The sequence below is a fragment of the Haliotis cracherodii genome, unplaced genomic scaffold, assembly GCF_022045235.1.
Source record: "Haliotis cracherodii isolate W230 unplaced genomic scaffold, xgHalCrac1.p SCAF_6, whole genome shotgun sequence".
NCBI classification, from domain to species: domain Eukaryota; kingdom Metazoa; phylum Mollusca; class Gastropoda; order Lepetellida; family Haliotidae; genus Haliotis; species Haliotis cracherodii.
In genome coordinates this window covers 69,534,702-69,550,261 of record NW_027266319.1, presented here as the reverse complement: position 1 = coordinate 69,550,261, position 15,560 = coordinate 69,534,702, and the positions used below count along the sequence as shown (strand labels likewise).

Sequence of the window (15,560 nt, the reverse complement as noted above, 5' to 3'; positions counted from 1 at the left end):
ACACACTATATATATAGAATATAGATATAACTTAAGTCAACTTCAGTGTATACATGACCAGAATTTTTAATACATGTATCTAAATATGTTTTGCCAGGGCTATCGTAAGAAAATTCCAAATCGGACATTTTGTACTTATCTCTTAATTGAGACCTACAGTGGGTACCCGGGTAGGGTCGGGTAGTTATCAAGACACACTATTTACTTAATCAATCTTTACTGATCACAATACGAACTATTTTGGAATGCGGACTAAACACCGAGCACTGCCCACGTACCTTGGCCCGTGAAGCAAACATCATCTCTGATGGAGAATAAGGATGAACACATTGCTCACTACCCACACACAGTAGTATTACACAACTAGTCTCTTGTGAAGATTCCGGATAGAATACGTCTTCAGCAACCCATGCTTGCCGTAAAAGGCGACTATGCTTGTCTTAAAAGGCGACTAACGGGATCGGGTGGTCAGGCTCGCTGACTTGGTTGATGCATGTCATCGATCCAAATTGCGTGGATCGATGCTCATGAAATTAATCACAGGATTGTCTGGTCCAGACTCGATTATTTACAGACCGCCGTCATATAGCTGGAATATTGCTGAGTGCGGCGTTAAACAACAAACCAACCAACCAACCATAAAAGCATTACTTTGTACATTTTATATATTCCGTTTACAAAACGAGAATAGGTGATGACATGTGAAACAATACTGTACAACTTAAAACAATGTCTAAATACTCGATCCAATATAATTTCAGAGTCTTGAATATTTCCAGTGAGGTATTCGTTGTTTTCATAATATCACGCCTTCCGAAGTTGTCAGTGTTTCATTAAATTATATTAAAAAGCAAATCTATGTTTTATCTTCTATAGTTACTTTACAGTTATCTCGCTAGTTTTAACAGCTGTCCCTTTATCAAACGTAACACAATTTCCCAAACACTTGAGTTCACGTTGACCTAGTAAATTGCCAGTAAAGACCATCAACACTAGCGCGATGCATTTATCTCCCTTAGCCATACACGGACAATCTGTAACCATACAGATTGTTGAGTCTCGAATCATACAGGTTTTGTTTCCGCGGTCTGCCTTCGACAAGGATAAATCTGACCAATCAGCGATCCGGTCTTAACAGGCGAAAGGCTGTTTGCTAATACCACGTGACCTACCTAGCCTGGCTTCAAGTAATATGGAGGATGGTTGCGAGCGGTCTCGAACACACATTTCTGCACTATTTCCTGAAATATTGGCCATGGTATTCAGTTATTTGGACACAAGAGATAAAGGACGGGTAGCTCAGGTATGTACCACTTGGCGAGACGCTGCTTATAACCGCATGGTTTGGCGAAAAGTTGAAGCGAAGCTACATCTTCGCCGTGCAAACCCTTCTTTGTTTCCAAGCCTTGTGAAGCGTGGCATACATCGAGTCCAAGTTCTCAGTTTGAGGCGAAGTCTCCGAGATGTCGTGCTTGGAATACCTGGTCTAGAAAGTTTAAATCTCAGTGGTTGTTACAATATAACTGATTTCGGACTGAGCCATGCGTTCGCACAAGAACTAGCGTCCCTGACAGTGCTCAACTTAAGCCTATGCAAACAAGTGACCGACTCAAGCTTGGGAAGAATAACTCAATTTTTGAAAAACTTGGAAGTGCTTGAACTGGGTGGGTGTTGTAATGTGAGCAACACAGGACTTCTGCTCGTGGCAGTCAGTTTACGAAAACTGAAAAGTTTGAATTTACGAAGCTGTCGCCACATATCTGATCAGGGTATAGGATATCTTGCTGGACTGTGTCACAAGTCAGCATGTGGGAACCCCGAGCTGGAACACCTGGGCCTTCAGGACTGCCAGAAACTGACTGATCAAGCTTTGAAACATGTGAGTCTCGGCTTGACAACTCTCAAGACTATTAACCTTTCATTCTGTGGCAGTGTGACAGACACAGGTATTAAATACCTGTCAAAAATGCTCAGTTTGAGAGAACTTAACCTCCGAAGTTGTGACAATATAAGTGATAATGGATTAGGCTATTTGTCTGAAGGTGGGTCAAGAATAACATCGTTGGATGTGAGTTTTTGTGACAAAGTTGGCGACCAGGGACTATATTTCCTCTCCCAAGGACAGCTAAGTTTGCGGAATTTGAGCCTAAGTGCTTGCAATATCAGTGACGATGGAATCAACCGTCTTGTTAACACATTGCAAGAATTAAAAACACTGAATATTGGACAGTGTGTGAAAATTACAGATAGGGGACTCAGTTTAATTGGTGCAAAAATGCGCAATTTGCGATCTATAGACCTGTATGGCTGTACACGTATCACGACTGTTGGTCTAGAGAAGATCATGCAGCTACCCAGTTTGGACACCCTCAATCTAGGTCTGTGGCACAAGAGGTGATGACCTGTGTCAAGATGCCATGACCTTTGACATTGCTAGCCCCAGGCTATGACTGCCTGTTCTGTAGACAGGGTACTGAAGGAATGCCGGGAATGTCACATGGTGACAGGTGAGATGTGTGGTGCCCCTGATGTCTGGATATTATCATTTGCCTATATCAGAAGCTCTTTAATCAAATGTGGAAATGATAAGATGCCGATGTTTCAAACATTGTACCTGAACCTAATCAAAACAAGAAGTTTTCAAATGGTCAGAAATATGTGACAAAAAGACATTGTGATGAACGACACCTTACGGTGCTAGAATCAATGAGGTGGCCTCACTAGAAAGTGCTAAAGACAATTTGCTCACGTGTCCCTGTACTCCCGAGGATGTAAAATGTTTGCTGATCGTGGAGTGACACTCTTCCAAAGATGTATGAACAGAAATATATATATATATATGATTTTGTAATGAAATAATTTCAAAACTATATGTGTGTCATTGATTTGTTTCATCTTCGTGTTCATGAAAACCTGTGCCATTTTTCATGAATACCTGTGCTATGCGGGTTTAATCAGTGTTCATGAAAACCTGTGCTACACAGTCATCATTAGAAATTTTGCAAAACTGCCCAATATTTAAGGTATCATTAGGACTAGTAGAAAATTCTGAAAATTTTCTCTTTTTAAGGGTTTTGCTATATGTTATCAATATAGGGAGGCGACTGCTTGTCGTAAGAAGCAACTAACAAGATCGGGTGGTCAGGCTTGCTGACTTGGTTGATGCATGTCATCGTATCCCAAGTGCGTGGATCAATACTCATAATGTCAATCACTGGATTGTCTGGTCCATACTCAGCTATTTACAGACCAACGTCATATAGCTGGAATATTGCTGAGTGTGGCTTTAAACAATAAACAAACAAAAATGTAATCGTTGTTAATCAATACATGAGCCATGCAGGTGTAACTATTGTTAATGAATATCAGGGGTAGAAACTAACAGTTTTAGTCAACTAGTCCTTATAATGTTAACAAATGGCAAAACCCCTTAAGAATGGCAAGTTTTCCACTAGTCCTAATGATACCTCAACTACTGGACAGGTACAGACTACAGGACTAGTGCCAATTTCTAACACTGAATACATGTGTCATGTGGGTGTAGTCATTGAATACCCATGTCATGCGGGTGTCATCGCTGTCAATGAATACCTGTGCCATGCGGGTGTCATTGTTGTCAATGAATACCTGTGCCATGTGGGTGTCAGCATTGTCAATGAATACCTGTGCCACAAGGATGTAATCATTGTTAAGGAATACCTGTGCCATGTGGGTTTAATCGTTGTTAAGGAATACATGTGCAACATGGGTGTAAAAGTTGTTAAGGAATACATGTGCCACATGGGTGTAATCATTGTTAAGGAATACCTGTGCCACATTGGTGTGATCGTTGTTAAGGGATACCTGTGCCACATGGTTGTAATCGTTAAGGAATACCTGTGCCACATTGGTGTCGGCATTGTCAATGAATACCTGTGCCACAAGGTTGTAATCATTGTTAAGGAATACCTGTGCCATGTGGGTTTAATCGTTGTTAAGGAATACATGGGCCACATCAGTGTAATCATTGTTAAGGAATACATGTGCCACATGGATGTAATCGTTGTTAAGGAATACCTGTGCCACACGGGTGTAATCGTTGTTAAGGAATACCTGTGCCACATGGGTGTAATCGTTGTTAAGGAATACCTGTGCCACATGGGTGTAATTGTTGTTAATGAATATCTGTGCCACATGGGTGCAATCATTGTTCAGGAATAACTGTGTCACATGGGCAATGATGGGTGTATTGTTTATTTATTCATGTGCCACACTGGTTTTGATAACGTTGTTAATGAATACATGTGCCATGCAGGTGTCATTGTTGTCAATGAATATCGGTGCCATGACGGTGTCATCGCTGTCAATGAATACCTGTGCCATGCGGGTGTCATTGTTGTCAATGAATACCTGTGCCATGCGGGTGTCATCGCTGTCAATGAATACCGGTGCCATGCGGGTGTCATCGCTGTCAATGAATACCTGTGCCATGCAGGTGTCATTGTTGTCAATGAATACCTGTGCCATGCGGGTGTCATTGTTGTCAATGAATACCTGTGCCATGCGGGTGTCAGCATTGTCAATGAATACCTGTGCCATGCGGGTGTCAATGTTGTCAATGAATACCTGTGCCATGCGGGTGTCAGCATTGTCAATGAATACCTGTGCCATGCAGGTGTCAGCACTGTCAATGAATACCTGTGCTATGCGGGTGTCATTGTTGTCAATGAATACCTGTGCCATGCGGGTGTCAGCATTGTCAATGAATACCTGTGCCACAAGGGTGTAATCATTGTTAAGGAATACCTGTGCCATGTGGGTTTAATCGTTGTTAATGAATACATGTGCCACATGGGTGTAATCATTGTTAAGGAATACCTGTGCCACATTTGTGTGATCCTTGTTAAGGGATACCTGTGCCACATTTGTGTGATCCTTGTTAAGGGATACCTGTGCCATGTGGGTTTAATCGTTGTCAATGAATACCTGTGCCACAAGGGTGTAATCATTGTTAAGGAATACCTGTGCCATGTGGGTTTAATCGTTGTTAAGGAAAACATGGGCCACATGGGTGTAATCGTTGTTAAGGAATACATGTGCCACATGGATGTAATCGTTAAGGAATACCTGTGCCACATGGGTGTGATCGTTGTTAAGGAATACCTGTGCCACATGGGTGTAATCGTTGTTAAGGAATACCTGTGCCACATGGGTGTGATCGTTGTTAAGGAATACCTTTGCCACATGGCTGTATTCGTTGTTAAGGAATACCTGTGCCACATTGCTGTAATCATCGTTCATGAATTTAATACCTGAGCCATGCAGGTGAAATCATTGTTCAGGAATAACTGTCACACGGGTGTATTGTTTATTAATTCATGTGCCACACTGGTTTTAATGACGTAAGTTATGTTGTTAATGAATACCGGTGCAATGCGGGTGTCATCGCTGTCAATGAATACCGGTGCCATGCGGGTGTCATTGTTGTCAATGAATACCGGTTCCATGAGGGTGTCATCGTTGTCAATGAATACCTGTGCCATGCGGGTATCATCGCTGTCAATGAATACCTGTGTCATGCGAGTGTCATCGTTGTCAATGAATACCTGTGTCATGCGGGTGTCAGCACTGTCAATGAATACCTGTGTCATGCGAGTGTCATTGTTGTCAATGAATACCTGTGCCATGCGGGTATCATCGCTGTCAATGAATACCTGTGTCATGCGAGTATCATCGTTGTCAATGAATACCTGTATCATGCGAGTGTCATTGTTGTCAATGAATACCTGTGTCATGTGAGTGAAATCATTTTTCACGAATATATTGAATACATGTGCCCTGTGAGGGAAATACTTTTTCATGAATGCGTATGCCATGCGGGTGAAATCATTTTTCATGAATATATGTGTCACATCAATGAAATCATTGTTTTTATTAATACCTGTGCCATGCAAGTGTTATCGTTAATGAATACCTGTGCCACATGTGTGTAATCATTGAGGAGTACCTGTGCCACATGGGTTTAATCATTGAGGAATACCTGTGCCACATGGGTTTAATCATTGAGGAATACCTGTTCCACATCCTGTTCCACATCATACCCTTGGCACATGGGTTTAATCATTGTTAAGGAATACCTGTGCCACATGGGTGTAATCATTGTTAAGGAATACCTGTGCCACATGGGTGTAATCATTGTTAAGGAATACCTGTGCCACATTGGTGTAATGATTGTTAAGGAATACCTGTGCCACATGGGTGTAATCATTGTTAAGGAATGCCTGTGCCACATGGGTGTAATCGTTGTTAAGGAATACCTGTGCCACATGGGTGTAATCGTTGTTAAGGAATACCTGTGCCACATGGGTGTAATCGTTGTTAAGGAATACCTGTGCCACATGGGTGTAATCGTTGTTAATGAATACCTGTGCCACATGGGTGTAATCGTTAAAATTCCTTTGTCACATTGGTGTGATCGTTGTTAAGGAATACCTGTGCCACATGGGTGTCATCGTTAAAATACCTTTGTCACATGGGTGTAATCGTTGTTAAGGAATACCTGGGCCACGTGGGTGTAATTGTTGTTAAGGAATACATGTGCCACATGGGTGTAATTGTTGTTAAGGAATACCTGTGCCACATGGGTGTAATCGTTGTTAAGGAATACCTGTGCCACATGGGTGTTATCGTTGTTCATGAATTGAATACCTGCGCCATGCAGGTGAAATCATTGTTCAGGAATAACTGTGTCACACAGGTGTATTGTTTATTAATTCATATGCCACACTGGTTTTGACGTTGTTAATGAATACATGTGCCATGCGGTTGTAACCCTTGTTAATGAATACCTATGCAACACGGGTGTAGTCTTTGAAGAAGACATGTGCCATACAGATGTAATTGTTGTTCATGAACAGTGTCCGAAATAACTGCCTCCCCACCTGCCTGTCGCCTTTCGCTGGTAACATTTCTGTTGGTCTGTGGGGAAATTTCTTCACCTGTCCGACTGTCTGGCGGATAATTTTAAGACTACTTATGTATTATACTATTAAGTTTTATCATAACTCCTTGTAGATTCTCAAGTTTGCATTATTTCAAATGAACCAAGAGATGATTTGACATGTGGGTGTCATTGTTATCAATGAATACCTGTGCCATGCGGGTGTTATCGTTGTCAATGAATACCTGTGCCATGTGGGTGTAATTGTTCATGAATACCTGTGCCATGTAGGTGTAATCGTTCATGAATACCTGTGCCATGTGGGTGTCATTGTTGTCGATGAATACCTGTGCCATGTGGGTATAATCGTTCATGAATACATGTGCCATGTGGGTGTTATCGTTGTCAATGAATACTTGTGCCATGTGGGTGTAATCGTTCATCAATACCTGTGCCATGTGGGTGTAATTGTTCATGAATACCTGTGCCATGTAGGTGTAATCGTTCATGAATACCTGTGCCATGTGGGTGTTATCGTTGTCAATGAATACCTGTGCCATGTGGGTGTAATCGTTCATCAATACCTGTGCCATGTGGGTGTAATTGTTCATGAATACCTGTGCCATGTAGGTGTAATCGTTCATGAATACCTGTGCCATGTGGGTGTCATTGTTGTCGATGAATACCTGTGCCATGTGGGTATAATCGTTCATGAATACCTGTGCCATGTGGGTGTAATTGTTCATGAATACCTGTGCCATGTGGGTGTAATCGTTCATGAATACCTGTGCCATGTGGGTGTTATCGTTGTCAATGAATACCTGTGTCATGTGGGTGTAATCGTTCATCAATACCTGTGCCATGCTGGTGTAATTGTTCATGAATACCTGTGCCATGTGGGTGTCATTGTTGTCGATGAATACCTGTGCCATGTGGGTATAATCGTTCATGAATACCTGTGCCATGTGGGTGTTATCGTTGTCAATGAATACCTGTGCCATGTGGGTGTCATTGTTGTCAATGAATACCTTTGCCACATGGGTGTAATCATTGTAAGGATTACCTGTGCCACATTGGTTTAATCGTGCCATGTGGGTGTAATCCTTAAGGAATGCCTGTGCCACATTGGTGTGATGTTGTTAAGGAATACCTGTGCCATGTGGGTGTCATTGTTGTCAATGAATACCTGTGCCATGTGGGTGTCATCGTTGTCAACAAGTACCTGTGCCATGCGGGTGTCATTGCTGTCAATGTGCCATGTGAGTTGTCTTATCAAAGAAGAGGTCCAAACAAAAGTACAAAGTTTGATTTGCAGAAATACAAGGGAAGGGAAACTAATGTCCTGCTTGTATTGAAGTGTGTATTGAAGATATGTATTGACACATGACCTTACACATGTATTGATACATGACCTCACACATGTATTGATACATGACCTCTCACATGTATCGATACGTGACCTCCATGATATCTATTGATACATGACCTTACACATGTATTGATGCATGACCTTACACATGTATTGATACATGACCTCTCACATGTATCGATACGTGACCTCCATGATATCTATTGATACATGACCTTACACATATATTGATACATGACCTTACACAAGTATTGATACATGACCTTACACATGTATTGATACATGGCCTCTCACATGTATTGATACGTGACCTCACATGATATGTATTGATACATGACCTTACACATGTATTAATACATGACCTCACATGATATGTATTGATACCTGACCTTACACATGTATTGACACATGACCTTACACATGTATTGATACATGACCTCACATGTTATGTATTGATACATGACCTTACATATGTATTGATGCATGACCTTACACATGTATTGATACATGACCTCTCACATGTATCGATACGTGACCTCCATGATATCTATTGATACATGACCTTACACATAGATTGATACATGACCTTAGTCATGTATTGATACATGACCTTACACATGTATTGATACATGGCCTCTCACATGTATTGATACGTGACCTCACATGATATGTATTGATACATGACCTTACACATGTATTGATACATGACCTTACACATGTATTGATACATGACCTCACATGATATGTATTGATACCTGACCTTACACATGTATTGACACATGACCTTACACATGTATTGATACATGACCTCACATGATATGTATTGATACCTGACCTTACACATGTATTGACACATGACCTTACACATGTATTGATACATGACCTCACATGATATGTATTGATACCTGACCATACACATGTATTGACACATGACCTTACACATGTATTGATACATGACCTCACATGATATGTATTGATACCTGACCTTACACATGTATTGACACATGACCTTACACATGTATTGATACATGACCTCACATGATATGTATTGATACCTGACCTTACACATGTATTGATATATTACCATACACGTGTATTGATACATGACCCAGAGCTCCAGATAAGCTGCGTATCTGCGTAAAATACGCATCAGAAATGTAGAAATACACAGTAAAATAAAATCCAAGCGTATCAAATACGCAAAGAACATTACAGATACGCTACAAAAGTAAAACTTGTGCGTATCATCAAAATATTGTGAAGTAACCCTGCGTATTCGATTAGTACACAGCAACTTATTTTGAAATTATAACTGGGCATTCCGTCAACCTTGCCAAACTCCACGATGACAGTTACATCATGATCATTTCCCATCACACTTTCTTGTGGAAGTATTGTGGTATTTTGGAGTCCTATAAATCTCTCGAACCCACACGACACCAGTTTGCAGGGACTTGATGAATAGTGTTTTTAAATATTTAACTTAAATACCCACACGTGTAAAAACTGGTGGGTAACAGAAATTTGAATACCCAGATAGAATTACTGATACCCAATGATTTTAAAATGCATGGGTAAAATGCTGTTGACCTATTCTACCCTGGATCTTCACAGGTCGTCATCGTATCACAGTTGTGTAGATCAATGCGCATGATGTCAGTCTCTGGAATGTCTGGCCCAGCCTTGATTATTTACAGAATGACATCATATAGTGTGAATATTGCTGAGTGCATCGCATGATATGTACTGATGTGGACCCTCGTGTGATGTGTACTAATACGTGACCTCCCATGTGTACTGATACATGACCTCTCATGATATGTACTGAATGACCACACATGACGAGGTCAGCGTTAGAAACTGGCACTAGTCCTGTAGTCCTTGAAAACTGGACAATAGGTAAGGTATCATAGGACTAGTAGAAATTTGGTGTTTTTAAGGGTTTTGCAATATGTCACGATAACGGCAAGTGGACTAACCTGTTAGATTCTTCTGCTGGCGGTGTACTAATTCACAGACCCTTAGTCTCGCTTCTCATCATGGGTGAAGTCAGAATGGTGCAGGATAATTTATGTTAGAACTTAAGCAGGTTCCTGGTGTCCTTGAAGTTTTCTGCTGTCATAACTGAATCTAGTGACCTGCTTGTTTATTTGTTTTTTGTTTAATGCCACACTCAGCAATATTCCAACTATAGGATGGTGGTCTTTAAATATTCTAGTCTGAACCAGATTATCTTGTGATTGACATCAACCTGCACATCTGGGATACGATGACACGCATAAACGAAGTCATCAGGTCTGACCATCAGATCCCATTAGAACACTCTTACCGCAAACATAGGTTCTATCTAGTTGGTACATAGTTGCCTTGAGAGTGACATACATGACTGAATCCATCTAGCTGGTACATAGCTGCCTTGAGAGTGACATACATGACTGGCTCTGTATAGATGATACATAGTTGCCTTGAGAGTGACATACATGACTGGCTCTGTATAGATGATACAAAGCTGCCTTGACAGTGACATACATGACTGGCGCTGTATAGATGATACATAGCTGCCTTGACAGTGACATACATGACTGGCGCTGTATAGATGATACATAGCTGCCTTGAGAGTGACATACATGACTGGCTCTGTGTAGATGATACATAGCTCCCTTGAGAGTGACATATATGACTGGCTCTGTATAGATGATACATAGCTGCCTTGAGAGTGACGTACATGACTGGCTCTGTGTAGATGATACATAGCTGCCTTGAGAGTGTGACATACATGACTGGATCCATCTAGATGATACATAGCTGTCTTGAGAGTGTGACATACATGACTGGCTCTATCTAGATGATACATAGCTGCCTTGAGAGTGATATACATGACTGGCTGTGTATAGATGATACATAGCTGCCTTGAGAGTGACATACATGACTGGCTCTATCTAGATGATACATAGCTGCCTTGAGAGTGATATACATGACTGGCTCTGTATAGATGATACATAGCTGCCTTGAGAGTGACATACATGACTGGCTCCATCTAGATGATACATAGCTGCCTTGAGAGTGACATACATGACTGGCTCTGTATAGATGATACATAGCTGCCTTGAGAGTGACATACATGACTGGCTCTATCTAGATGATACATAGCTGCCTTGAGAGTTTGACATACATGACTGGCTCTATCTAGATGATACATAGCTGCCTTGAGAGTTTGACATACATGACTGGCTCTGTATAGATGATATATAGCTGCCTTGAGAGTGACATACATGACTGGCTCTGTATAGATGATACATAGCTGCCTTGAGAGTGACATACATGACTGGCTCTATCTAGATGATACATAGCTCCCTTGAGAGTGACATACATGACTGGCTCTATCTAGATGATACATAGCTGCCTTGAGAGTGATATACATGACTGGCTCTGTATAGATCATACATAGCTGCCTTGAGAGTGACATACATGACTGGCTCTATCTAGATGATACATAGCTGCCTTGAGAGTGATATACATGACTGGCTCTGTATAGATGATACATAGCTGCCTTGACAGTGACATACATGACTGGCTCCATCTAGATGATACATAGCTGCCTTGAGAGTGACATACATGACTGGCTCTGTATAGATGATACATAGCTGCCTTGAGAGTGACATACATGACTGGCTCCATCTAGATGATACATAGCTGCCTTGAGAGTGACATACATGACTGGCTCTGTGTAGATGGTACATAGCTGCCTTGAGAGTGACATACATGACTGGCTCTGTATAGATGATACATAGCTGCCTTGAAAGTGACATACATGACTGGCTCTATCTAGATGATACATAGCTGCCTTGAGAGTGACATACATGACTGGCTCTGTATAGATGATACATAGCTGCCTTGAGAGTGACATACATGACTGGCTCTGTGTAGATGATACATAGCTGCCTTGAGAGTGACATACATGACTGGCTCTGTATAGATGATACATAGCTGCCTTGAGAGTGACATACATGACTGGCTCTATCTAGATGATACATAGCTGCCTTGAGAGTGACATACATGACTGGCTCTATCAAATGATATATAGCTGCCTTGAGAGTGACATACATGACTGGCTCTATCTAGATGATACATAGCTGCCTTGAGAGTGATATACATGACTGGCTCTGTATAGATGATACATAGCTGCCTTGAGAGTGACATACATGACTGGCTCTATCTAGATGATACATAGCTGCCTTGAGAGTGACATACATGACTGGCTGTGTATAGATGATACATAGCTGCCTTGAGAGTGACATACATGACTGGCTCTATCTAGATGATACATAGCTGCCTTGAGAGTGATATACATGACTGGCTCTGTATAGATGATACATAGCTACCTTGAGAGTGACATACATGACTGGCTCCATCTAGATGATACATAGCTGCCCTGAGAGTGACATACATGACTGGCTCTGTATAGATGATACATAGCTGCCTTGAGAGTGACATACATGACTGGCTCTATCTAGATGATACATAGCTGCCTTGAGATTGACATACATGACTGGCTCTGTATAGATGATACATAGCTGCCTTGAGAGTGACATACATGACTGGCTCTGTGTAGATGATACATAGCTGCCTTGAGAGTGACATACATGACTGGCTCTGTATAGATGATACATAGCTGCCTTGAGAGTGACATACATGACTGGCTCTATCTAGATGATACATAGCTCCCTTGAGATTGACATACATGACTGGCTCTGTATAGATGATACATAGCTGCCTTGAGAGTGACATACATGACTGGCTCTATCTAGATGATACATAGCTCCCTTGAGAGTGACATACATGACTGGCTCTGTATAGATGATACATAGCTGCCTTGAGAGTGACATACATGACTGGCTCTGTGTAGATGATACATAGCTGCCTTGAGAGTGACATACATGACTGGCTCTGTATAGATGATACATAGCTGCCTTGAGAGGGTGACATACATGACTGACTCTATCTAATTGGTACATAGCTGCCTTGAGAGTGACATACATGACTGGCTCTATCTAGTTGGTACATAGCTGTCTTGAGAGTGTGATATACATGACTGGCTCTATCTAGATGGTACATAGCTGTCTTTAGAGTGTGACATACATGACTGGCTCTATCTAGTTGGTACATAGCTGCCTTGAGAGTGACATACATGACTGGCTCTATCTAGATGATACATAGCTGCCTTGAGAGTGACGTACATGACTGGCTCTGTGTAGATGATACATAGCTGCCTTGAGAGTTTGACATACATGACTGGATCCATCTAGATGATACATAGCTGTCTTGAGAGTGTGACATACATGACTGGCTCTATCTAGATGATACATAGCTGCCTTGAGAGTGATATACATGACTGGCTCTGTATAGATGATACATAGCTGCCTTGAGAGTGACATACATGACTGGCTCTATCTAGATGATACATAGCTGCCTTGAGAGTGACATACATGACTGGCTGTGTATAGATGATACATAGCTGCCTTGAGAGTGACATACATGACTGGCTCTATCTAGATGATACATCGCTGCCTTGAGAGTGATATACATGACTGGCTCTGTATAGATGATACATAGCTGCCTTGAGAGTGACATACATGACTGGCTCCATCTAGATGATACATAGCTGCCCTGAGAGTGACATACATGACTGGCTCTGTATAGATGATACATAGCTGCCTTGAGAGTGACATACATGACTGGCTCTATCTAGATGATACATAGCTGCCTTGAGATTGACATACATGACTGGCTCTGTATAGATGATACATAGCTGCCTTGAGAGTGACATACATGACTGGCTCCATCTAGATGATACATAGCTGCCTTGAGAGTGACATACATGACTGGCTCTGTATAGATGATACATAGCTGCCTTGAGAGTGACATACATGACTGGCTCTATCTAGATGATACATAGCTCCCTTGAGATTGACATACATGACTGGCTCTGTATAGATGATACATAGCTGCCTTGAGAGTGACATACATGACTGGCTCTATCTAGATGATACATAGCTCCCTTGAGAGTGACATACATGACTGGCTCTGTATAGATGATACATAGCTGCCTTGAGAGTGACATACATGACTGGCTCTGTGTAGATGATACATAGCTGCCTTGAGAGTGACATACATGACTGGCTCTGTATAGATGATACATAGCTGCCTTGAGAGGGTGACATACATGACTGACTCTATCTAATTGGTACATAGCTGCCTTGAGAGTGACATACATGACTGGCTCTATCTAGTTGGTACATAGCTGTCTTGAGAGTGTGATATACATGACTGGCTCTATCTAGATGGTACATAGCTGTCTTTAGAGTGTGACATACATGACTGGCTCTATCTAGTTGGTACATAGCTGCCTTGAGAGTGACATACATGACTGGCTCTATCTAGATGATACATAGCTGCCTTGAGAGTGACGTACATGACTGGCTCTGTGTAGATGATACATAGCTGCCTTGAGAGTGTGACATACATGACTGGATCCATCTAGATGATACATAGCTGTCTTGAGAGTGTGACATACATGATTGGCTCTATCTAGATGATACATAGCTGCCTTGAGAGTGATATACATGACTGGCTCTGTATAGATGATACATAGCTGCCTTGAGAGTTTGACATACATGCCTGGCTCTATCTAGATGATACATAGCTGCCTTGAGAGTGACATACATGACTGGCTGTGTATAGATGATACATAGCTGCCTTGAGAGTGACATACATGACTGGCTCTATCTAGATGATACATCGCTGCCTTGAGAGTGATATACATGACTGGCTCTGTATAGATGATACATAGCTGCCTTGAGAGTGACATACATGACTGGCTCCATCTAGATGATACATAGCTGCCTTGAGAGTGACATACATGACTGGCTCTGTATAGATGATACATAGCTGCCTTGAGAGTGACATACATGACTGGCTCTATCTAGATGATACATAGCTGCCTTGAGAGTATGACATACATGACTGGCTCTGTATAGATGATACATAGCTGCCTTGAGAGTGACATACATGACTGGCTCTATCTAGATGATACATAGCTCCCTTGAGAGTGACATACATGACTGGCTCTGTATAGATGATACATAGCTGCCTTGAGAGTGACATACATGACTGGCTCTATCTAGATGATACATAGCTGCCTTGAGAGTGATATACATGACTGGCTCTGTATAGATGATACATAGCTGCCTTGAGAGTGACATACATGACTGG

General features: G+C 41.6%; 2 protein-coding genes across 2 annotated transcripts; one reads left to right on the top strand and one right to left on the bottom strand.

Moving 5' to 3' along the window:
• Nucleotides 1–1,182: 1,182 nt before the first annotated feature.
• On the top strand, nt 1,183–2,840 carry LOC139445409 (F-box/LRR-repeat protein 14-like). Its single transcript, XM_071226549.1, has one exon. It carries the CDS (start codon nt 1,193–1,195, stop codon nt 2,396–2,398), a length of 1,206 nt encoding a protein of 401 aa, XP_071082650.1. The 5' UTR covers nt 1,183–1,192; the 3' UTR covers nt 2,399–2,840.
• Nucleotides 2,841–4,236: 1,396 nt separating this feature from the next.
• On the bottom strand, nt 4,237–5,666 carry LOC139446650 (KH domain-containing protein 3-like). Its single transcript, XM_071227923.1, has 2 exons — nt 5,406–5,666; nt 4,237–4,749 (listed from the first exon to the last, which is right to left on the bottom strand). The coding sequence occupies exons 1-2, from the start codon at nt 5,664–5,666 to the stop codon at nt 4,237–4,239; spliced, it is 774 nt and encodes a 257-aa protein (XP_071084024.1).
• Nucleotides 5,667–15,560: the final 9,894 nt, after the last annotated feature.

Excerpts from the sequence above, each read along its gene's own strand:
- LOC139445409 (XM_071226549.1), top strand. The coding sequence starts at position 1,193 with ATGGAGGATGGTTGCGAGCGGTCTCGAACACACATTTCTGCACTATTT.
- LOC139446650 (XM_071227923.1), bottom strand. The coding sequence starts at position 5,666 with ATGGCACAGGTATTCATTGACAACAATGACACTCGCATGACACAGGTA. Across the intron at positions 4,750-5,405 it reads ATGACACCCGCATTGCACCG|GTATTCATTGACAATGCTGA; the intron begins GTATTCATTAAC and ends CTTGTGGCACAG.